The 21,950-nt window shown below is 49.6% G+C and overlaps 6 protein-coding genes across 6 annotated transcripts; 3 read left to right on the top strand and 3 right to left on the bottom strand.

Annotated features, from left to right (window-relative positions):
* Positions 1-3,429: 3,429 nt before the first annotated feature.
* On the bottom strand, positions 3,430-5,034 carry brlA (C2H2 type transcription factor BrlA; the record flags this gene model as incomplete). The annotated part of the gene is made up of 2 exons (XM_057106954.1): positions 3,430-4,781; positions 5,022-5,034. 2 exons carry the CDS (start codon positions 5,032-5,034, stop codon positions 3,430-3,432), a joined length of 1,365 nt encoding a protein of 454 aa, XP_056956171.1.
* Positions 5,035-11,903: 6,869 nt separating this feature from the next.
* On the top strand, positions 11,904-12,338 carry N7533_010303 (uncharacterized protein; the record flags this gene model as incomplete). Its single annotated transcript, XM_057106953.1, has 1 exon — positions 11,904-12,338. One exon carries the CDS (start codon positions 11,904-11,906, stop codon positions 12,336-12,338), a length of 435 nt encoding a protein of 144 aa, XP_056956170.1.
* Positions 12,339-13,709: 1,371 nt separating this feature from the next.
* N7533_010302 (uncharacterized protein) lies at positions 13,710-15,496 on the top strand (the record flags this gene model as incomplete). The annotated part of the gene is made up of 4 exons (XM_057106952.1): positions 13,710-13,795; positions 13,898-14,413; positions 14,482-14,911; positions 14,981-15,496. 4 exons carry the CDS (start codon positions 13,710-13,712, stop codon positions 15,494-15,496), a joined length of 1,548 nt encoding a protein of 515 aa, XP_056956169.1.
* Positions 15,497-16,304: 808 nt separating this feature from the next.
* N7533_010301 (T2 family ribonuclease) lies at positions 16,305-17,275 on the top strand (the record flags this gene model as incomplete). The annotated part of the gene is made up of 4 exons (XM_057106951.1): positions 16,305-16,525; positions 16,605-16,899; positions 16,960-17,152; positions 17,220-17,275. 4 exons carry the CDS (start codon positions 16,305-16,307, stop codon positions 17,273-17,275), a joined length of 765 nt encoding a protein of 254 aa, XP_056956168.1.
* A 599-nt stretch (positions 17,276-17,874) lies between these two features.
* swc5 (putative Swr1p complex component (Swc5)) lies at positions 17,875-18,983 on the bottom strand (the record flags this gene model as incomplete). The annotated part of the gene is made up of 2 exons (XM_057106950.1): positions 17,875-18,565; positions 18,637-18,983. The coding sequence occupies 2 exons, from the start codon at positions 18,981-18,983 to the stop codon at positions 17,875-17,877; spliced, it is 1,038 nt and encodes a 345-aa protein (XP_056956167.1).
* Positions 18,984-19,486: 503 nt separating this feature from the next.
* N7533_010299 (uncharacterized protein) lies at positions 19,487-21,028 on the bottom strand (the record flags this gene model as incomplete). Its single annotated transcript, XM_057106949.1, has 1 exon — positions 19,487-21,028. One exon carries the CDS (start codon positions 21,026-21,028, stop codon positions 19,487-19,489), a length of 1,542 nt encoding a protein of 513 aa, XP_056956166.1.
* Between the last annotated feature and the right edge of the window lie 922 nt (positions 21,029-21,950).

The following is a 21,950-nucleotide window of genomic DNA, read 5'->3' as shown; positions in this document are numbered from 1 at the left end:
AGACAACCCCTGGAAGGACGCATAGAAATTATTGATACATCCAATGGAGTTGTTTTGCCTAGATTGAATCTTTGAGAAAAAAAAACGATTGCATCTTACTCGATGTGCTAATTCAGCATTGCCTGTCAGACCGGACCTTGGCGGGGGTGGTCGAGCATCAATGTTCACCGCTATAGAAGCCATGTTCCCGAACTACACCGACAGCAATCTGCATGGGCACCCGATTTTAATGATTTACAAAATCGCGCAGAGATGCATACAGAATAGCCCAAATGAAAGTATCTTTCCAAGACAAATCCCATTTGAGCTCAAGGTTGAGTTTTAGTCAGCATCCAAAACACCCACATACAATGTAAGACACATTCTGACTAAAGCGAGGGATAGGAACCACACCCCGGATGACAATCAAAAATCCATTCAGAGTGGGAAGTTTTCCGAGGGGAAAGGAAATTTTGAGTTGTGATTTTGCATGCGTGATAGAAAATGCGATTACCGTCTCTGGTCCAGTATGAGGAAAATCCAGACCGACTCGAGTAACAGCCCATCTCACCCCGGCCTCACATTCCAATGCATGTCGCCCGCAGCACAGCCATGAACCACGCGCAGGTATTTACTACCTCAGCCTATTGCTGCATGGTTGCATCGAGCGAGCAGCATTCATCTTATTCCAGGAAGCTACTTCTCAGAAATAACCTTAACGATTAAAAATCGGTTATCGTCAAACCAAAGTGGACAAGATTGGCAACTGGCATATGGACCGCCAGGTTCCGCCCAGCCGACATACTAGAGGCACAGACATGCCAGCTCAGCACGCGGCAATTCCAACTGGTTGGATATTGACTGGAATGCTAGACTCGACCCCAGTTACATTACCCCATTGACCTTCCCGCATCCCACATAGCCCTGATTCCCAGCCGTGCTTGCGTGGATAGTTGGAGAGGATCACACCACGAAGCCAGAACGATGGTACATACTGCAGAGTGAAGCTCGTTCTATTCCTTTTTGATTTGGAATCATACCTCTTTCGAATGTTCCCAAAAGGGTAATGTCCCAACATCCAATAACAAATGAGGCGATCCCGGATATGAGCTCAGTCTTGCAGAAAAGGAAAAGCAAAAACAGAAAACAAAACAAAACAAATGCCGAATAGCGCCGGCCCTTTCACCCGACAGGATTCCAGAATCGTGAAAAAGCAAGTTTCTTCAACTCTTCCCCCTGAGGCTATACTTTCATACATCCGGTCGGAGATGCGAAAAAGTCCTGCCCCTGTACGGAGTACTCCGTACCTTGTTCCCCATTTTTTTTCCCCTACCGAGCGTGTTTTAATAAAGTACGATCCCATCGTGTAACCACCCCGACAGCAACGTCTCAAGCCATGCATTTCCCGTTGTACCGGGTGGGGAACCATAATTTGAAACCAGGGAAATTGGGGGTTCAAGATTTGGAATACGGCAAAATATGGCGAAAGTAATTGAAAAGAAAGTAACACTTTCAGAAAGGACACATGGCTACGAGCATAGACTTCCAGTCAAGTTTAGCGACACGAGTAGCGGTGCGAGTAGCACGCCCTAACCCTGCCGTTTCATTCGGAGATCATTCGAGGCGCTGCATATGCAAGCGCCATCGAGAATCCGTAGATCATGTTCGACCGATGACGAACCGGTGAGTTGGAGCTAAAATAAGATGTATCGAGGCATTTGCTTGTTGGGAAATGCGATAGCCAGGGCAGCGAATGGCTTGTACTGATGCAATCAGTGTAGGGATCTCATCCGGGGAATGAGCGAGCAAATGTACGGACCCAATGATCGAGGTAAGTACAGGCAGTGGCACTCGACTGAATTGCGCGGCTCTTGAATCCAGGCTGTCTGAGAGTCGTTCCCAAGATCTTGGCGGGCGATGCAAGTCGCCTATTTTGTTGGTGAAGATCGTTGGGGTGCACTCCACAGGCTGTTAGCCACAGAAGGTCAGATCAGATCTAGTGGCGCAGGATCCCGGTAAAGAGAGAGAGAGAAAAAAAAAAAATCAAACTGGAAGTAAAATTTTGAGGTGAAAAACAGACGGGGAAAACCCTAGATTCCCATTGCTACAGCCGGGCTGCATGATTCGCATTAGTCTGTTGTGCGTGGCCCACCCTATGTCGTAACAGATGAGGGGCCGACTCGAAAGTGAAGGATCAAAATCAAAATTAGTGATGAAATCAAGTGAAGTCTAATCGGTGGGTTTAGATTGAGAAAACAAAAATCTGGAACAGGGGAGCGCGAATGAGATGTCAGCCCGTTAATTTTGGAATGTGGAGAGTGTCGCGGCTGGTGCTCTATGGGGGAGGGCGAACGACGCAAGAGAAAATGTGAGCGACCGATTGGAGGCGTGGCAATCTAGTCGGATCGACATAATAGGGTGATCCACAGCACCAGACAGATCGGATAGAATGATCCAGGTACATGCTGGAGGTATCTCGAAGCGTCGGGGCGCGGGTGTGATGTGTAACATTCAAACTGGGGAACCGTGGAACGAAGCCAAACAAGATTCAATGGCCCTGGTTGCACGCATCTGGGGGGGGGCTATCGAGTAATAAGAATCTAGATCTGACTGGTAATGTTGGCGAGGGGCAGCTGGGCAGCTTGGAACGCGAAGTGTTATGATCGAGGATTGGAAGTGGAAGTGGAAGTGGAAGAAGGTGGAGACGCGGAGAAGTTTAGGCGGGATTCGATGTTCGGATGCCCCACCACAGTGTGAGGTGAGATATTACACAGTCGAAGATCACTCGGGAAAGACCAGCAAGCTGGGACCACGTATGCAGGTGCCTGTTCAAGCGAGACAGAGTTGGAAGTGCGAAGATCTACGGTGAAGGAGGGCACATGGTGCAGTTGTCAAGATATTGTGTGTTTGTTTGGAATTATGCCACAAGATGATATAGATGGTGGTACACGCAATAAGTCGAAGAAAAAAGCAGATTGTAGCTCATTGTACATGATCGTTTCCCAATCCTCCCTAGTGATTATCCAAACCGTGGTTCAAGTGAAGATATGCAAACGCCGACAAAAGATCCCAGAGTGCCGCACCAAGCCCTTTTCGCACCGGTCAAATTATGCAAGAATAATAAGTTAAAAAAAAGTAATAGGCGCAGGTATCGGTCTGCGACCCTGCGCCCAAAAGACATGTACAACGCCGTATCGGCCACCTGGCCGGTAAATGCCTGTTTCATCGGTATGACCGATCCACCATCGGAAGGGTATCATATCAAGGCCCTCTTTGGTGAGGGTCTTTGAATTGCCAAAGCTAGTATCAAGACTCTGGCAGAATGTCGCGAATGTGTTGAAATTGAATTGATTCTTTTTTTGGTTTGTTTTTTTTTCTTTTTGGATGATGGTATTTTTTGTTGAGTCGAAGTTTGTTTATTTGCTTTTTGTGGAATTGGAATAGTTCCATCTAGTCGTCCCACCCATCCAGGTCTCCACAGTCAGGAATGGGGTCCTCAAGCTTGGAGCCATAGATGGGACGGCCATCTGGTGTGAGCTGACCACGGAAGTCTGGATCGTAATCTTGGCTGGTATCGTCGAGGGTAGCGACATAGCGGTTACGACCGCCGCGCTTGCTGTGGGTCTTGGTGTAGTGGGCATTGAGGTTATCGCTCCGGGAGAATGCGCGGTGGCAGCCTGGAACCCAACAAACATGGGGCTTCTCCTTGGAGTGGCTCTTCATGTGCCGCTTGAGATGCTCCTGGCGCTTGAAACGTCCCTTGCAGCCCGGCTCCTTGCACTTGAATTGAACCTGCTTGATCACAGCGGGGAGATTTTCAAGGCTAAGGTTGGAGCGAATCAGCTGCTTTTTGGAGGGTTTTCGCGAAGGCTGGCGATGAGCCCTCATGATGCCATCACGGTAGATCGGAGACATGGGATACTCCTCTTGGTATTCGTTTCCACCAGATAGGCGGCTCATTGGAGTGTCAGTGCCCGAGGGCGTTCCAATCGAGTTGGAGCGAACAGGGGTAGAAGGAGTGTGGGCTTTAAAAGTTTGAAGATTTGTAGGAAACTCAGAGTAAGAAGATGAGGGTGGGGTGACGGGGGCCGTGTGGTGGAATGCCTGACGGGGCGCAATTGTTTGAGGTGGCATGGACTCGGTGTGAGGCATGAATTGGAGCATATTCGACATGGAAACCGAGTTGGGAAGCTGTTCAGTTGGAGGCTGATTGAAAATGGGACGAGACAAGCATGGGTTGGATGCTGATTCCGGCAGGTAGGTCGTCTGCTGCGGGCGGTACTGGTAATGATGGTTGCGAGGCATAGTGTTATACTGGCCCATAGGAGCTTGGTAAGGGAATGCCGTCTGGTCGAATGTTTTTGGGACTTCTTGAGGGAAGTAGAACTGGTCGACATTTTCATCGTAGCCCGGGAGATACTCCATGGGCATCTGCTCGGGGCGATCCATGTTGCTATAAGGCATACCCAGCGCATCTCCAGAGGTCAAATCGGCCATCTTGAACGCACTACGGAGCGGGGTTGCGGAAGTTCGGCGCTCCATTGGCATGCCGTGGTACTGGCCAGCTTCATGCCAGGTAGGCGAAGCCATTGAGTTGTGACTGTAAAGACTAGTTGGGGTGGGAGTTGGTGATTCCAAAGGCGAGAAGCTCGAGGTCATCGATGGGCATTCGCTAGGGCCCAGGGAGCGGCAGTCAACCTCAACAGTTAAACGATCGGAGATATGCTGGCCCTGAGGTCTCATATCGTCAAGATCTTCTGTCTTGAAAGAGCGAGGTGGGACAGTGTCAACGATGCTGTCACCTGGAGGCAGTGGGATATTAGTCCAACTGTAAGATGGAAGGAATGGAAGTTGAAGTGAGTGAAGGGCCAAAGAAGGAGGCGAGAGCAAGGAAAAGACAAGAGTAAAGAAGGACGAAAGAGAACGAGGGAACAGGCACAGAGAGCGAAGGAAAGAATGTTGGAAGGGCAAAAAGAGGGACAAACGAGCAGAAATAAACAAATCGGCCCAGCATCAAATCGACGGGTGGGGATCGGACATACAGCTATACGCCATGACTTGAATCTGATCCAAGCGCGTCGCGTGCCTGAAAGCAAGGCCAGGAATGCAGACTATGAGACTTCTGTTACCGGAGACACGGCTACAGCGCGTCGCGGGTTGAACGGGTTGCCGAATGAAGAGATTTGAGGCTGGTAATTGACCAAAGGTACCAGCCGAAAGCAAGACACAATTGATCTAGGAGCGCAATAGAGCAAGTCGAATCCTAAAATCCGGGGCAGAGGAAGGGCAGGGGGTGAGGTTGGGTTTCAGATGGAGATCGCCCTTGTCTTGAGGGTTGCTGGGAGATGTTATAAGGGACAGAGTAAGGGTTGAGGGCTTTCTTAGGTGATTAAGAAGCAGGAAAGGGCTGGAGGAGAACAAGGGGTTTATACTTGAGAGACCTGGGACATGGAAGCTTGTTCCTGTTCTGCTGCGATCGGGGCAGAGGATTGATCGACTGATTACCATCCCTAACCTACGTTTCCTTTTCGGGGTGGATTTTTCTTTTATTTTTCTTTTTATTTCAAAAATAGGAATAAAGCCAAAAAAAGAATTCAATTTCCTTTTAGGAATTATAATTTTCAAATTAAAATAATCCCAAGAAAATGAAATTTCACACCTGCAGACTGCAGGTGGATCGAGCCCAGCAGAGACTGGAATGCCCGGCTGTGCCTCTTGCATCCCGCGCAATGTGAGTAGAGTCTAAATGGTACTTGACATGCATTGACTCTCCTTTTGCTGGATCTGCCCCAGCACTTTTCTCTGACCCAGTCAACACTAGTGCGAGTGTTAGTACTACTGTAAGAAACACACGGATCGCCGTCCGGACGGCGATCATCGATCCTTGCCCCACTCAGTGTTTCGCTATCATTTCTTAAACTAGGCATAATCGATGTTTCAATTAACCCAAGACACCTGCTAGGTATGAAGATCTCTAATACTATCATCCATGGTTCATCCAGAGTGCCTTTTTCATATTCTTATCCGTGGTGGTTACTAGTATAAACATAGAAAGATGTACCAATGTGAGCTCCGACCGGATGATCGATCGTCTTTGGCGGGGCCTGCGACAGGTCAGACAGGTCGAACAGGTCAGTTTTGGTCAGGCTTGGTCAGAAGTTGTCTGGTCCGTGCTAATCGCCGCCCCATAGCCCGAGATTCAGGTAACATTTTACGGATTCCAGTCACTCATTCTGCTATTCTCCGCTCCACGCACTTTGGCTTCACTATCCGGGGTATGGATCGACTCGTAGGGCTCTAGGCCACTGTGACAAATACATGACTAGCGGTTGAAGTCGTCATAGGACATGATTGGAATGTGCCTCTGCAGAAAATTGACATGCTGGGGGAGAAAAATTGATAGACTTCCTGGTTGTTGTCTGCGGTAGAGTACAGATAATAGGATCCCTTACCATAGAAGCCCGGTCTACGTCGCGCCCATTGCACCGGGAAATAGTAGTGGAACTGCACCTCTTTCTTCCCAACTGTCTGGGCTAGACGCTATGGCGAGCTAGTTCGGACCTGCATCGGGTCCAGGGGAGCTTTCTGATTCATCACGCGTCAGTCCAGACCCGAATCGAAGGAACCCCTTCTGGTTGGAGCAAAATAGTATCTGCTCGCCCAGCACCTGCGTGGCGAGTTCGCCCAGCTTTCGTGCATTCTCGACCTCGAGCTGCTCCGGATTCCTGAGAGCATGGGTGCACTTCCAGCCACGGAGTCAGTGGCGACCCCAACTGGAACGTTCATGCATCGACTTCTCTCCGCTCGCAACAAGCAGTGGCCACGACACAATCGTCCACTGAAACGGTCGCGCGGCTATTCTGGAATCCAAATGCTACAATTTGAATTTGCCTCTCGGAGTCTTCTTCCCGGGCGGCTTTTGTGTCACATTGCGAATGGATGTGCGCTGAACATCCGGTGGGTCGATGAGACAGAGGCCGTGCAATCTCTCCTGAGTAAACTTTGACAGCGCTTGGTGGGCTAAAGACCCTATGGACGACTAGGTCCCAGCACGTCTCGAAGTAGAACCGAGTATCGTACTCGGGAAAGCTACGTAAAGCAACTCCGGAATTTTCGGCAGCGCCGCTTCTGACAGCTCGCACCGGGTCTAAGCGCCGCGCGCTGATACGCGACGACAGTTCAATGAGAGCAGAACTCTAATGCTCCTCTGAGGCTGCGCCACAAAGGAGCTATCATTTTCTTGGTCTTCATGGGAAAATATTCAGTCAGGTAACCACGGACGTGGGCCCACGTCGGCGGTGGTGGTAAACAATGCAGATGAACCATTGCTTTATCGATACCTTTAACCCCAATCCCGGGGTGCTCGGATGACCATCAACTGGATCCCATCTGTTGAGGCTGGTTCCACCCGTTCCACTTTTCGCACCGGCATCGTCGATCCATGTCGTTGGTTGTCGATCTTATCGAGTGTCAGATTTGACTCCCAATCTCTCCCTCTGGCTTCATCGAGCGAAACCCCCACTCAAGAATACTACTTTACGTCCTTCAGGGCAGCAGACAAGCAACAATAAGCCCATGTTTCATGCAGGCTAGTTTCAGGATACTTTTTGGCCACCGAGAAAGAATGATCGACATCAGCAGATATGAGATATGTCATCCTGCAATAACCACCGGGACTATTGTACTTTGTTTCCCCGTCCCAAGTTTATGGGTTACTGGTTTCCGACCATCCAATTGCCGTCGAGTTCGGTCCAAGTTTAGTCTCAGCCTTGAATACATAGCCAGGCCACTCGCGGTCATTCCTTTTTTACGCCGTTTACCCGGCATTCTGGCGCTGGATCATCTGAAACTCTCTCCATCCTTTGGAGAAGTTTTCTTGTAGCCTCAATTACGCCCTACTGAGTTTAATCACATTTTCTGCGCTCTGCTTTAGCTCGCGCAAAGTTATCCCAGCACAGACCTGAATTGGCCGCAAGGGCCAGGAGGAAGCCAGAGTGTCCCCAGACATTGCGGGAGCCCTCCCCCCTGCATCTCAAGGGATGACTTGCTTTCCTTCTTGGCCTCTATCGGTTATCTTAATCTGCCAAGACGCTCATTTTGTTCTTCGGTTTGCCAAAAACTTGGAAGTGATGGTCCACTACAGCAATTATTGTTAGCAAAAGGGTTCGAGACACTCCATTGATCGACTGGGAGGGCAAATTCCCAACATTTTGACTCACGCCCAGCGGTGCTGAGGCCACCACATATTTATTTGGTTCGCGGGGAGAGAGTTTGAATAGTGTCTTGTGAATCTGAGCTCCATTGTCACATCGAGTCATGCCATTCGGGGAAGCCTCCTCAGCCAAGCCAAACTGACTTGAGACGCCACCAGAGGCTTGGTGGCAATGAGCTAAGGCCAGTGTGGCTGACCATGACATCGAGGCATCCAAATTTCGTACATACCTCTCGGCCGTCTGTGCTTGCCTCGTCATTACGTCGGCAAACCTTCACGTTCAACTAATTGCCACCGCTTGTGATTGGGGTTTGGTCCACCAACCTCACGAGCGCTCGTGGTGTATTCAGGGGCTGGAATGGGCTGAGTGTACTAAGCCCGCTTGATCATTCTGAATTTTGCTTAAAAACATCCAAAATACAACGCTTTGATCCATTGCATGGTCCACGATTGTTCATATTCGATGCTCAGGCACAAATCGCCTTTCATTCGGCCATCATAAAATTGGAACCCAGTCTAAACGCTAAGGTAATTGTTGACCAGGAACACCCGGACATCCCCCTTCACGTAAAACCTAATCTACCCTCCAGCATCTGGACATGCATTAGCACGATTATCACGGTTGGTACCAGGTACCCGGGCCTCGCGATTGGCACTATTGATTTTCGATCTTTCTCAGACCCCTGTCACTCCCAAAGCCGAGGATATGAGCTCCCAATCATAGTTGACGAGTCAGAAGTCCGGTCTCAGGTCACCCAGAAATATGCAGATCTCTCAACTCTGCGCACAGGCGAGGTACAAGCGGTCGATCGTTTCCAAGCTTTGCGGGGGAAATAGAATGGTCAATTCACACAGATGAACCAAAGAGAACCCTACCCATTCCAGCATACTATGATATTGATCAATTACGTGCTAGCATTTGTGACTTTAAAGTGAGTCGAAACATTCCTCGGTATCTTCTCACTCCATTCGCTTGCACAAATACGAGGCAAGTAGTAAGTATCTCCGTGTTTAATTTTCTTTGTGCAGCAACGGCTGCTCATGTTCAAAGAGTTGGGCGCCATCGGGCGTTCTGTGGCTTTACCTTGTATCAACGTATCTCGCTCCAGCGATAACCTTGGAAGTGCATACTTCCAATAGTCCTCTAATTAGGTTTTCTCATGGCCTGGTATTTGCTCGGATACCTGAATCTCAATGGCAATCATTAGATCGCTGATATATGAGAAGCGGCCGGCACACTAGCGCTTCGGAGAAAATCGAGCGAGCTCCTACCAGCCTTTCAAAAATAAATCACATAATTCACCAGTGGCTCTAGGCCAGGGTGGCATCTCATTAAAGTGACAGGAGAGAAATAATTAATAGTCTTGAATCCTCTCTGCCAGGATGTATATCTGATATTTCGTTCAGTTCCCGGTTTCTCGGCATATGGTATGATTTGCTCGGCCCGGTTGAAATCGCCGTCCTATGAGAAGAAAGATACTGACAAAGAGGTGATGCAGCCCACATCAATAGTTATGTGAGCCAATGCAAAGGGCCCATTCGAGAGAACAGTTCCTGAGGCTTTGATGGCCCGCCTCCCCCTTCTTTCCCTGTTCTCCACCCCCTTGCAGCTTAGATTGCTTTTTCCACCAACGGCCGTTCCCTCGATATCTAAGACAGAAATGCAATTATCATAGCGAAGACTAGGAGCAAATTAGAAAACAAGAAACGTTCAGTTATTGCTTTTTCTCTGCGTAGATCAGTTGGTACCTTTTTTAGATTCCTTATGTTGACTCGCATCACAGCACGTCCCATCACCTTGCGTCGTTGGTCCCGGTTTCCAGGATACTACACCTAGTGGAAAGTAAATGTCCAGCAGAGCCCTACGAATCTCTCCCGTGACATGCTTCCCCAGTAAATTTGTTTCAAGGGAGGTGGGTCGTGTTGAGTAGAGTGTTATCTGGCGTTTGGTGTTCTAGGAGTTCGTCACTGTCGCCCTCGTGTTACCCCAGGGTCAAAGGGTCGCGTCGGAGGGGGAAGACGGATTGTATACTCAATTCTATCCAGGCAATTAGGGTGGTAGACGGCCCAAGCAGTCCCCTTCGATCATACCGATGAGTGTTGTCTGAGCACAAGGACTACGCAAGCAACGTCATAGCGCTGGGTCCCTATCCGCATGCCAGACACCTCAATAGCGCAGTAATCGGATGGGCAGCAATGCACAACGCTTCAATAGAAGCCTAGTGGGATCTGAGCTACCCCGGGGCCCCCGAATGGCCCAAGTCGACCCTGAGATCGTCTGCCGCGATCGACCCTGCACATCAATTATGCCAGACATTCCCAGCAGATCCGACCCAAGGCGTAGGAGGGAGATCCATGCACAGCACGTCCCAGGTTGTCTTGGCCAAAAACCGCGGGGGATGGCTAGCTGAGCCCTGACTCTTAGCCACTTATCTTTTAGAAGAATCTAAGTGACATCATACTATTCTACCCTTGCTCCAAGCCCTGGAGGGCAGTTAATCGCGCGTGCTCTTTTGGTCGACCGGCAGCGCGCTACTCGGTATGGTTTCATATCTATTGAAGTAACGCAGTATTGCACGCGAAATCCTCTTTTGATCGCGATCTTAAAGTACAGGACGTGTTCAATATATGCGCAGCCCCAGTGGGGTAGCGTTGGATGAACCCTGGGTGATCTCCTGCAACGCGAATCACTGCGTCTAGGCCCTGCATGTCCAAAATGAGGTTGTTACTATGGGGAGGGTAGTATTCTGTAGTCAATGCTGGGGGTAGCCCATTGACAGAGCTTAGTAGACAGGAACTACTAGTTTACTGTCAGTACGGACTCTGTTCAGGCTGGATAGTATACTGGCACTGATAGTAGCTAGTGAGGAAAGCTGGCAAACCTGTTGAAGATGATATCGGCAATTTATGTTTTCTTCTGCAGAAGCTGAATTCCAGAATTCCAGAATCCATATAGTATTCTGTAAGAGTAGAGAGGTGACAGTACTCAGTGCTTTAATGTTCTTCCATACCGTGTAGAAAGTGCCTACCTCCAAGTCTCGGTAGTGTATTGCGATCGGATGGTGCTGGTCACCGCGAATAATGCCTCCAAGCTGGAAGCTGATCTGTAATTGATTAGATGAATAGCTAGTTATGATTGGAGTCTATCGAGACTCCCCATAATTTCAATCTTCATCAAGTTCGAGGATTCTTTTTTGCGTGGTCTATGGAAGTCTCCAACTTGAAGGTTGTTCCATTGCGTACGCCGTCCAAGCGATATATAGGTAGTATCCCTGTCTCCAGCCCTGGGGCTCACTCAGTACCTACTACACTTTCAACCCTTGGAATACACCTGCCATTGCCAGTGCAAGTAGGCAACATTCACCGTGACCTCCAAGGCTGAACAACTTGAAATTTCTCCCATTTGGTCAATCTCTTCAACTCACTACTACCATCTACTTAGACACACTCGCACTGAATACCATGACCACGGGTCTCACCTTGGAAAATTAGAGTAACTGGAGAGCTCTCTGAGTGAGCCCTGGCTACCAAAAGTTTCAATATTGGATTTTCGATCGACCGACCGAGCTGGTGAGGTCTATTCCCCGATTGCCTTGCATTTCTCCAATTTAAAAAATGAAGCTAACTGAAAAGCACTTTCGCACTTTCCAGTCACTCGAGCCTTTCCAGAAGAAGCAAACTCTAAGCCTCTCCACCCGATCCGACGTGCATCATGTTTATTGGCGGGCTAGGTCTATCAATCCCACTTTCCGGCTGGCGAAGCAAACAACGACCACGGGAAATGGACGCTTTCGACGAACTCTTACCCAAAATCCCCACAAAGACCCAAAAACGAGCACCGAGTCTCATCCAACTATCCAAATCCGTGTATTTGGGCGTTATCAGCCACCGATCCACCAACACCCGACACAATGTACGCAGCCGGCGTGAGAACCGGGGTCAGCAATCACCATGGGATTCCAGAACAAACCAGTCGGACCAGCAATGCCTCATCTCCGACAGCCGACACGAGTCCCGGCTGCCTCGAGCCGAGCGTGGGCGCCTTCTAGCTCGTGTGACGGACGACGAGGGAAAAGCAATGAGCGTGGCAGAAACCCCCGAGAAGCACCGCGACCCGTCCTTGTCGAATGGACCAGGCCATTACTAAATCGCCTAGGCCAGGATAAAAGCCCCGGGGAAACGCCTGTGCCGTGCGGCCACCCGCATCCTGCGTTGGCGATGATTTGGACGTTGGAAGGTGGAGCCGGGAGCGAGGATTTTTCTGGATCTAACTCGGGTGAACTGGTATGATATGGTGTTGGGGGAAAGGGGGGGGCAGGGCTATTGGAAATAGAGTAGGGTATCACATCTATGCTTGACAAGCTGACCAGGTGTACAGAGTACCACACTGAGAATTGCAAACTCAGATAGCCAAGTCAGAGGATGGTAGTTAATGTAAGGCTGTGCGACAGTGATTGCCTCGCATGGATGCTATGTAGACTCCAGGGCTCATAATTGATCTCAAGCTGAGATCCAGATATCTTCAGGCTTATCTACTAGTACTTCATCAACAAGCTCCAGGGCTGTTTTTCCTTGTCTTTGATCCAAGGCTCATGCAATCAAATCCATCCGTGAAAGTACTAGTAGTAGTAGTATTTAGGTAGGTTAGTTATATACTACCTAGGTACTAGTTACTAGTTAGCATGTAGTATTACTATTGCCGGGCTAATCCATGGATTTAGTCAATCGGGTTATATACTCTTCTACTGCATGCCCAGGTGTGTAAGCTCAAAAGCCCCAGAGGGTGATAGATCGTATAATATAAAGTTCTACATGCTGGGCAATACTAATTAGTATTACTACTAGTACCTGGGTAGCAGCCTAAGTACTACTAGTATGTTTTCCATGGTACTTTATTGAGAGCCGTGGAGTGTCCACGGTGTCAATGTGATCTATATATCTCTCGTTTTCGCCGCCTACTTTCTCCGAGCCTCTCTCCTTCTCCACTTTTCAACCTTGGAAGTTCCCCCCCCAAGCCCTGGAGTCCGAGTCCGTTGAACCTTCAAGTTAGAACTTCAAGTTAAACCCTCCAGGGCTGAGCATGCCGGCTTGACTGAAAGCGCCAGTTGCCAGTGAACACTCGCCATGGACGGGATGAATCATTTCTTCGAGTTCCTTGTTTTGAAGGAACTTCGACTTGGCATTAAGAAATGCCGAACCCCGCGCTGAGATTGTTCTCGCCCCCATTGGAAACAAAGAATGCCAAACCCCTGTCTAGATCGCCCCTAAATCACGTCAAGACACGTCGACCATCAACGTGGATAGGCCACCCATGATGAGAAGAGCTGGAGTCCACGGGCCTTATCTCGGGGGAAATGGGAAGCCAGCAAATCGGGTACTAAGGTTGGGTACTTTACCCAAGTGCTAACTAGCTAACTGTAGGTTAGCTTCAACGTCGGAGTTGCTTGACTTTGAGCTCCGAGAGGCTCGATAAGCCAGGATCAGGCTGCGACCAACCTTGGAACCGGTCTTACACCATATGCCCCTTCTCCCTGTCATTCAAAATCTCGCCCTTTTTATATTCCACCGATTCCCGACCTGGCTCACAAGTCACACCTATGTTCTGTGAAATCCAACATGGTCACTGAGGCACAATCCTCGCCCAACGAAACGGCGCCACTTTTATCGCCAACCCCGAACTCCGGACCCCCCCAACAACAGCAACAGCAACAGCAACAATGGCCGGAAGAAATTGCTAATTCTCGTTGCCTGCGGCATATTCATTCTCGCGGCCGATTTTGGATTTTTTCTGTCACAAGCGCCGCAGACAGCTATCTTTGAACAGATAATTTGTCGCAATTATCTCATCAATTCGCGCGATGACGTGAATGCAAGCCTACTTAATTCTCCCTCGGACGATCCATGTAAATCCGAGGCTGTGCAGGGAGAGCTCGCTCTCATCAATGGGTACAAAGAAACTTTTGATGTACTGCCCAGCATCCTACTGTCGCTTCCTTATGGTGTGTTAGCCGACCACTGGGGTCGCAAGCCCGTGCTGTATCTCGGGACCTTGGGAATCATCCTGGGGGAGTTCTGGGTACGGTTGGTGGCCGCATGGTCAACTGTACTGCCACTACGCATGGTTTGGATGACGGCTCTTTTTCGCACTATCGGTGGTGGTGATCAAGTGCTCACCTCCATGGCTATTGCGATGGTGGCGGATGTCTTTTCAGAGGAGGAGAGGTAAGCCCTGATCTACAAAGTAGCGGAGTATGCCTAGCTCAAGCTCAAGCTCACTAAAATTATCATAGATCAACTGCGATATTTCGCCTCTCATCCTGCGTCCTACTCGCAGAAATTTTGGCCACGCCTTTCAGTGCCTATTTGATGACCTTTGATATATGGTACCCCTATATCCTCGGCCTCGTTGTAATTGTACTAGGCACCCTGCCGGCTTTTTTCATTCCAGAGACCCTCGCAGACGCCAAAGCGAAATTGAAAATTCATCAAGATGAAGCCCCAGTGGAATTAATTGAAGGTATGGAGCCACCAGGCAAGCAACCAATGTTGCAGGAGATCATCTACCAGGCCCGCGAGTTCAAAAAATCCACCCGATTTATTTGGAGGGATAGTAATGTTTTCCTCCTTGTTCTAATCGCTGGAGTCGGCTTCATGAGTCGACAGTCAACGAGTTTACTGATGCAATACGCATCCAAGAAGTTCAATTGGAGTATTGGCCAGGTACGTTTTGCTCTTCTTCACCTAAGTTGATGAAAGTGACCGTTCCTCTTACTGACACGGTGGAACCAGGCCAGTTTACTCATTTCACTCCGTGGGATATTTTCTTTGGCAAACTTTCTCGTTCTCATGCCCGCATTCAACTCCATCGCCGGTAGGTTCTTTGACCTGCATGGCAAATACCGAGACTATCGTCTCAGTCAAGCGACCAGCGTATTCACCACGGTCGGCTTTGCCATTATGGCCTTCGCGCCGGTCCCAGGCATCTTGATCTGGGGTCTCTTATTCCTCTCAATCGGAATGGGCTTCCTGGTCGCTACTCGTAGTCTTGTCACTGCCCTCGTCCTACCGAACCATATCGGAACACTTTACTCGGCCCTTGCAATCTCGCAATCATTGGGAGGTCTCATCTCAGGGCCCCTTTTCGCCTATCTGTTCCGACTTGGAATGCATTTCGGCAATGCTTGGATGGGTCTGCCGTGGCTGCAGGCCTCTGTCGTCTTCATGCTAGTTTCGATCGTGGCCTGGAATATTCGAGTGCGTGATCCATTGTCGCATGATGAGGAGGAACCACTTCTTGCCGAATAATGAAGAATAATATTGGAGGATTTACCGTGATGGCACGTTTAGCCAGTGCATTCTTTGGAGTTTAGTTGTGTTTTAGTACTTCCATGATGTCTAAAGTATATGGAAAATGTAGTATTTCCATCAATTTACAATCAATTTACACATGGCACGGATTCGAAGATGTACTAGTACCACTTGAAACACCCAAATCCAACCCGTTTTCCCTAAAAGAGTGAGATGTGAAGGACACTCAGCCTTCGCAGATCATCTCCTTTACCAAGACCCACGACGGGGCGCTGGTTCGCTAGATCACTGGGGGGACACGGGGCGATCAGTGACGGATTTAATCTCACAGGGCTTCAATCAACGTCGGAGATCCGCTGGACTCCAGTGTCTAGAAATGAAAAAAAGCAGGGACTAGAAGACTCAATGCAACCTCGATTGCCCATGATCCGGCAACTGAACCAAGAATCGAGATACGCCCAAGTTGACCTCCAGGGGCCCGGTGCATTATCGACAGTCATTGGGTGTTTCACCTTTCCCCATTCAACTCAATCCCCGCTCGTCCCACTCGGTTTTAGCTGCTTGACGGCGATATCCGATCTGAGTCGCGCGAATCAGCGTCCTTTGACCAGTGCATGTGCTGCTATCAGTAGCGATCGCCGTCCCTGACGAGGTGCCGCTTCTGCAGGCGACGTGCATTCATAGTGTTCTTGGTACCTGGGCAGGGCGACTATTAATTCAGCACCGTCTGCCGACAAAAGGGCATACGAGAATTCAAGTTCAATTTTAATTATTGAGCGATTCTCATCACTTGAATTCAATCAAGATGTCTTTCGCCCGCGCCTCAATCGGCCTAATTGCCCTGGCGGCTTCCGTCTCGGCCAGTATCAAGACTTGCTCCAACAACAACACTTTCAGTTGCCAAAGTTCTTCCAAGGCTGGCACTTGTTGCTACAATTACCCCGGTGGTGCACTCTTGCAAACCCAGTTCTGGGACACCGATCCAGTCACAGGACCGACTGATTCGTGGACTATCCACGGTCTGTGGTAAGTTTGACCGGGGCATATCATGATATTCCTTCAAGTTGCCTTGAACTTTGGAACACCATCGCTGACCTGCTACTAGGCCTGATAACTGCGATGGCACCTACGAGTCCAACTGTGATAGCTCTCGCGCCTATACCAACATCACCGACATCCTGAAGGCGCAGGATCGCACCGACCTACTCTCCTATATGGATGACTACTGGGTCGACATCGATGGCGACAACGAGTCCTTCTGGGAGCACGAGTGGGGAAAGCATGGCACTTGTATCAACACCATCGACGTTGACTGCTATTCCAACTACTCGCCGCAGGAGGAGGTCGGCGACTTTTTCCAGAAGACCGTCGATCTCTTTAAGGGTCTGGATACCTACAAGGTATGTTTTTACGTATACTACGTCTCTCTTATCCAATGACACATCTAATGTATACGGCAGGCCCTTTCCGATGCTGGCATCACCCCTGATGAGTCCAAGACCTACACTCTGAGCGAGATTCAGGCTGCTCTGAGCAAGCTGCACGGCGCCGAGGTCTATGTCAGCTGTTCCAGCGGCAAGTTGAACCAAGCCTGGTATTTCTTCAATGTCCAGGGCAATGCCATTACTGGAAAATACCAGGCTGTTGATACGCGTAAGTTGTCTCTCATTGAAAGAGCGAAATTCCATGACTGCCGGACTTCCTGCTAACAGTTGTGCAGTCACCACGGCGAGCTGCCCCAGCAGCGGCATCAAGTACGTGCCCAAGAGCAGCTAAACAGAGCGTAAGGTGGATGGGATTAGCTATGCTATCTTAGACCGATGTGATCTTGTTGCTGTATGGATTCATATTAGCTTTGGGTATCTGTATTGGTATCTTGGATATAGAGTACAAGGGCATTCATTGCCCATAAATGTTAAACAACTTCCGACCGACTCTTTTCTTGTGATGAATCTCAAGATAGTATGGCCACGACTGTAGCAAGGCTGTAGCGAGACTAAATGGACTTTGATCATCTCGTATATTGATAGTTACGAGCGGGACTGAATCTTGGTTGATCAGTTCCCGTCTGACCCGCTGCGCTGACGGGACTGACGAAATCCCCAATTCGGTTTCGCATTGGTGGTGATTCTGCACGGTGTTTGACCATTGGATCAGAATCGACTGGCAGCTTTCTTGAAGGATTCCATTCTCAAGCCACCAGATTTCGAGGGTTCGGACATGCTGTTTCCTGTATACAACCCTGGAGACGCACATGGAGCTGGCATATTTGGTCTGATGGTCTTCATGATCAAGCCCTTGCAGAGACCGCAGAACCGTGGAGCCGCGTGACTTAATAGAGTAGGTTTTGAGATTTCCTCGCGAGGACTAAAGCTTCACATGCCCTTGAGACGAGCTTGGCGAGCCTCTTCTTCCCTCTTGGCATCCATGCGACCCAGAAAGTCCATGCGATTCATATAGCCCTCCTTAGCCTTGCTGTGTGTGCGCAATTCGTCGCTGATACCAGCCTGGTCGACATACTGTGCCCAGTCCAGGCGAGATTTCTCCACAGTATTGATTTTAGGTCCCTTCGCGTCGTCGCCGGGTCCGACGGCCTGTTTCTCCCAGCTCTTCTTAATTGTACCGGTCGGATTGGGGTCGAATCGTGAGATTTTGCGTATCGGTCGGCGGAGGTTTCGAGCAGCTTCCGCCGCGGCAGCTACGGCGTCTGCATCGGCGTATTCGACGGCTTCCCCGCTGGCTAAGAAGACTTTGGCTTCGGCAGATCCCTTGGGCACGACCTTCTCCTCTGTGATCCATTCGCCTGCGAATTTGTATGTGCGCTTGATCTTGATCATCTGGTCGGCGTACTGGTCCTGGCGAGAGTTATCCTCTGCATCCGTGATAGGCTGGTCTTTCTTCTGCGTGTCGGCGGAGTGATCGGGCTCTGGGGCCGACTCGGTCTGTTTTTCCGTCTCAGACGTCGATGTTCCCAGGGCATTCCCGGGGTCGTTCATCTGTTCCCACAAGGCGTTCACGTCCACAGTCGCGCCGTCGATCCTGGCTAGCGGTTTGCGCTCTTCTTGGCTGTTCGAGAAAAGAAAGGTTAAAACCCGGTCTTGGACTGCACGGCGCCTTGCTGAGAACCGAGAACTTACATTATCGCCTTCATAGCGCGTGTTCGTACAAAACCACCAGTGCCCCCTTCATCGTCGTCGAGATCAGAGTCATTATCACCCTTCTTTCCCTTCCGCCTCCTCCGCTTGGCCTGCGCCTTCTTGATCGTAATTTCATCGCCAGAGTCTAACTCGATATCCTCGGGCGCATCGCGTTTCTTATCGTTTTTTCGTATCTTCTTTGCGGGTTCGGCCTCGGCCTGGGCCTCGTCGGAAGACGACAGCTCGGAATCATCTTGTGCGGCGTCGAGCTGGAAATCTTCGTCTTCAGCGGACTCGTAGGGTTCTTCGTCGATGTCGACTGTTTGCGCGACTGGATCGGCAGGCATGGTGAATTGGGGAGTTATGAGATATAGAAGAGAAACCCTGGGATGGTCGACGCGTTGAATGTGATAATTCTGCCAAAGGCGGTACTGATAAGGATTATGTCATGTATTACTGGACTCCTATTGGTTCATTCATAGTATACTGCCCAGGTGTACTGAGTGTATGGCATCAAATGCCATACACCTAAGGCCGATAAACACTAGTATACATAAACACTACATATACCGGTACCTACTCCATCGAAATGATCATTCTCAAAGATTATCGAAGCATCGTGACTCCAGAATATCAGCCACTTGCCAGTCAAATGGCACCCTGCAAATTTGAAATGGTTACCTACATCGAAGCGATGAAGGTATCAATTTTGGATTTATGCGGATGCATACGCAATCTATACGAGACGCACCTCGGCATTTCGTAGGTTTTCTCATTCATATTATGTCAAAACACTCTCAAGATAATTCAATAAGCCATGGGTTTGGAATAAGGGAACATATCGCCTAATCTACTTTAAGTTGGTTTCATGTTCACACTCTCCGATACCCAATCCCTGGAATGCGATGTCATTACACCCGTTCAAAACATCCAAAACTTCTTTCTTCCCATGCCAAGCATCGTTGTACGCTGCGCTGAGTGTCAATCTGCCTTTCCACGTATCTAGGAACACTCCAAGTCCAGTTCCAAGCTCCTCCCCGGTAACCCAAGGATTTTCAACGCTGAAGCTACCATAACTGTGGCGAATGACTTTATCCAGCACGCCCATACTGGAGATAGATACTGAAGGGGTCTCATTCCGTGCTGGGATTTGAGGGAGGTCGGGTCCAGGATACGGCAATATTGACATCGCCCAAAAGCTTGGAACGAGCTTGATATACTCTTGATTGTCACGAATCTCCAGATAGTAATCTCGGACATGTTGAGCAATAGCACGGAAGATTTCCTCATCGGTTGAAGTATCTTTGAAGCTCCCTAGCGCGGGCACAGTGAGGTCGACGGCCAAACATCGACCGGAGACGGAGTGATAAACCGATGCAGGATGGCTTGGTGTACTGTACGGTGGTTTGCAGTGGTGGCGCTCATTGACCAGACAGTAGCTTATGTATCGCACCATGCGCTCATTTTCCTTCCGTTCCTGGAGGTCCCGAACAGCCAGCGCAATTGCGGCATGATATGCATGCGTGACACTAAGCCCGAGACTGCGACATTTCTCCAACAGCCTCGCTGTTGTGTTCTCAGATAAAGTAACTGCAACCCGTTGGTGCTTTCCGGGGAGCGTGTTTTGGCGCTGGAATGGCGGGCTTGCTGTTTGAATGCCTTCCCTCAATGAGGCGTTGTGTTTGAGGATTCCGCGCATGTGTTCCTTGTGCTCAGGTGAGAGGGTCTCCGTTATTCCGGCTGCTACCCTCAGAGGCGGGCTGAGGTTTGACCACTCTTCGCCAAATTGAGGCAATTCGTACTTGGTTTGCTCGTATGCATCGGCAGCGAGAGAAAAGAAATTGTTGAAAAGAAGTAAGGTGCCCATACCGTCAATGATGTCGTGATGTGAGCGGAGGACAAGATCAGCGCGGAAAGTCTGGTCAATTGAGGCTGGGGCTTTGACGAGGTACAGTGTCGGTAGAGCAGGGACTGGGGGATCGGAATTGCACCAGTCAAACCCCGACATTCTTTCTGTTACGACACAGAACGTATCATCCAGCCATTGACGCTGGGATGCGCTATCGGTGAAGCTCTGGTAAATCTTCTTGTACTTTTTCTGAACCGGGTCATATTGTACCCTGGAAGCGATGGTTGGATGGTCGAACCGCAGACGAATCCAGGCATTTTGTAGCGCCTGTTCGATTTTTCTCTCTGCTTCGAGGAATCCAGTACCTGGCTGTACAGGAACGGAAATCGAAATGAGCCCCGTCATGGCAAAGAAGACTCTTCCTGTTCCTTCATAGGCTTTCGCCAACGAGGCGTAGAATTCTTCTACCTCATCAATATCCCGTTCCCATCTCCCTGGCTTAGTAAGTTTCCATTCAAAGCGTGTGTTTGCCGAGATTGCCATTGCAATTGGTATCTGTTGAAGACTGCGGAAACGAGAGCAGTTCCTGGATCAATAATCGTTGGTTCTTTGAGCGAGCTGGGCTGCGCAGCGGCTGTTTAAGAACCACGCACACAAGACCAGACAACTATAAGACATCCTTAGCAAGGAACTTCGGCCCGGATATCCGCGGGGGTGGTCCGCATAGTTGCACAGAGTCTCTGAAGGAAGTTGGCTCACCTGCCAGATGGAGTAAAAAGCGCAGCGCTCGATAGCTTCCCCGCAGTCTGGCGGCTTGGCCCGAAGAACAGCCGGCCACGCTGGTTCGCTACGGGCATAGCGGCACGATATTTTCGGAATCATTGATTGGGAAAATTCTGGTTGCCATCCATCGTGCCGGGACTAAAAATGTCAATTGCATTGTCTTATTCGCAAAGTGTTTTGTTTTCCTGAATCAATGAACGGCGAGGGACAGCGCGGCTAGCAAAGTTACATTTCACAGGACATCGGGCATATTTTGAACGATTTGCGGTTTGCTTTGGCTTTGGCTTTGTCAGAGCCGATTAAGTCGATTGCGAAGCATTCTTTCTTGCAGACCTTTCGAGTCAAACACGGTAAGGCAGATTTACCCAGGGTACGTGAGGGCCTTGAGCGTACGTCCCGGTAACAAGACGTAACCCTCAGCCCTCAATTTGAGAGTAGGCTTTAGGGTACCCTCCCAGCCCGCAGATTTGCCGTATCCTAGCTAGTAACAAGTTCTAGTGATAATGGGTACAATTGGCCTGGAGCGGAGCTGTAATAGTAGCGATGAACTGATTTATGATAAAATACTGATGTGGCGGACTTCCGCAGCTATCTTCCCTCGTTACGCGATGCACGCTGTGGCCCTATAACCAAACATTCTGGCAAATTATGCCGACGTTACAGTCTAAACTCAAATCTTTGT

Source organism: Penicillium manginii (assembly GCF_028828005.1).
Source record: "Penicillium manginii strain IBT 31320 chromosome Unknown utg000007l:1.0-2284322.0:1.0-2285126.0, whole genome shotgun sequence".
NCBI classification, from domain to species: domain Eukaryota; kingdom Fungi; phylum Ascomycota; class Eurotiomycetes; order Eurotiales; family Aspergillaceae; genus Penicillium; species Penicillium manginii.
Note: the sequence above shows the minus strand (reverse complement) of the source record. Positions and strands in the feature narration are given on the sequence as shown.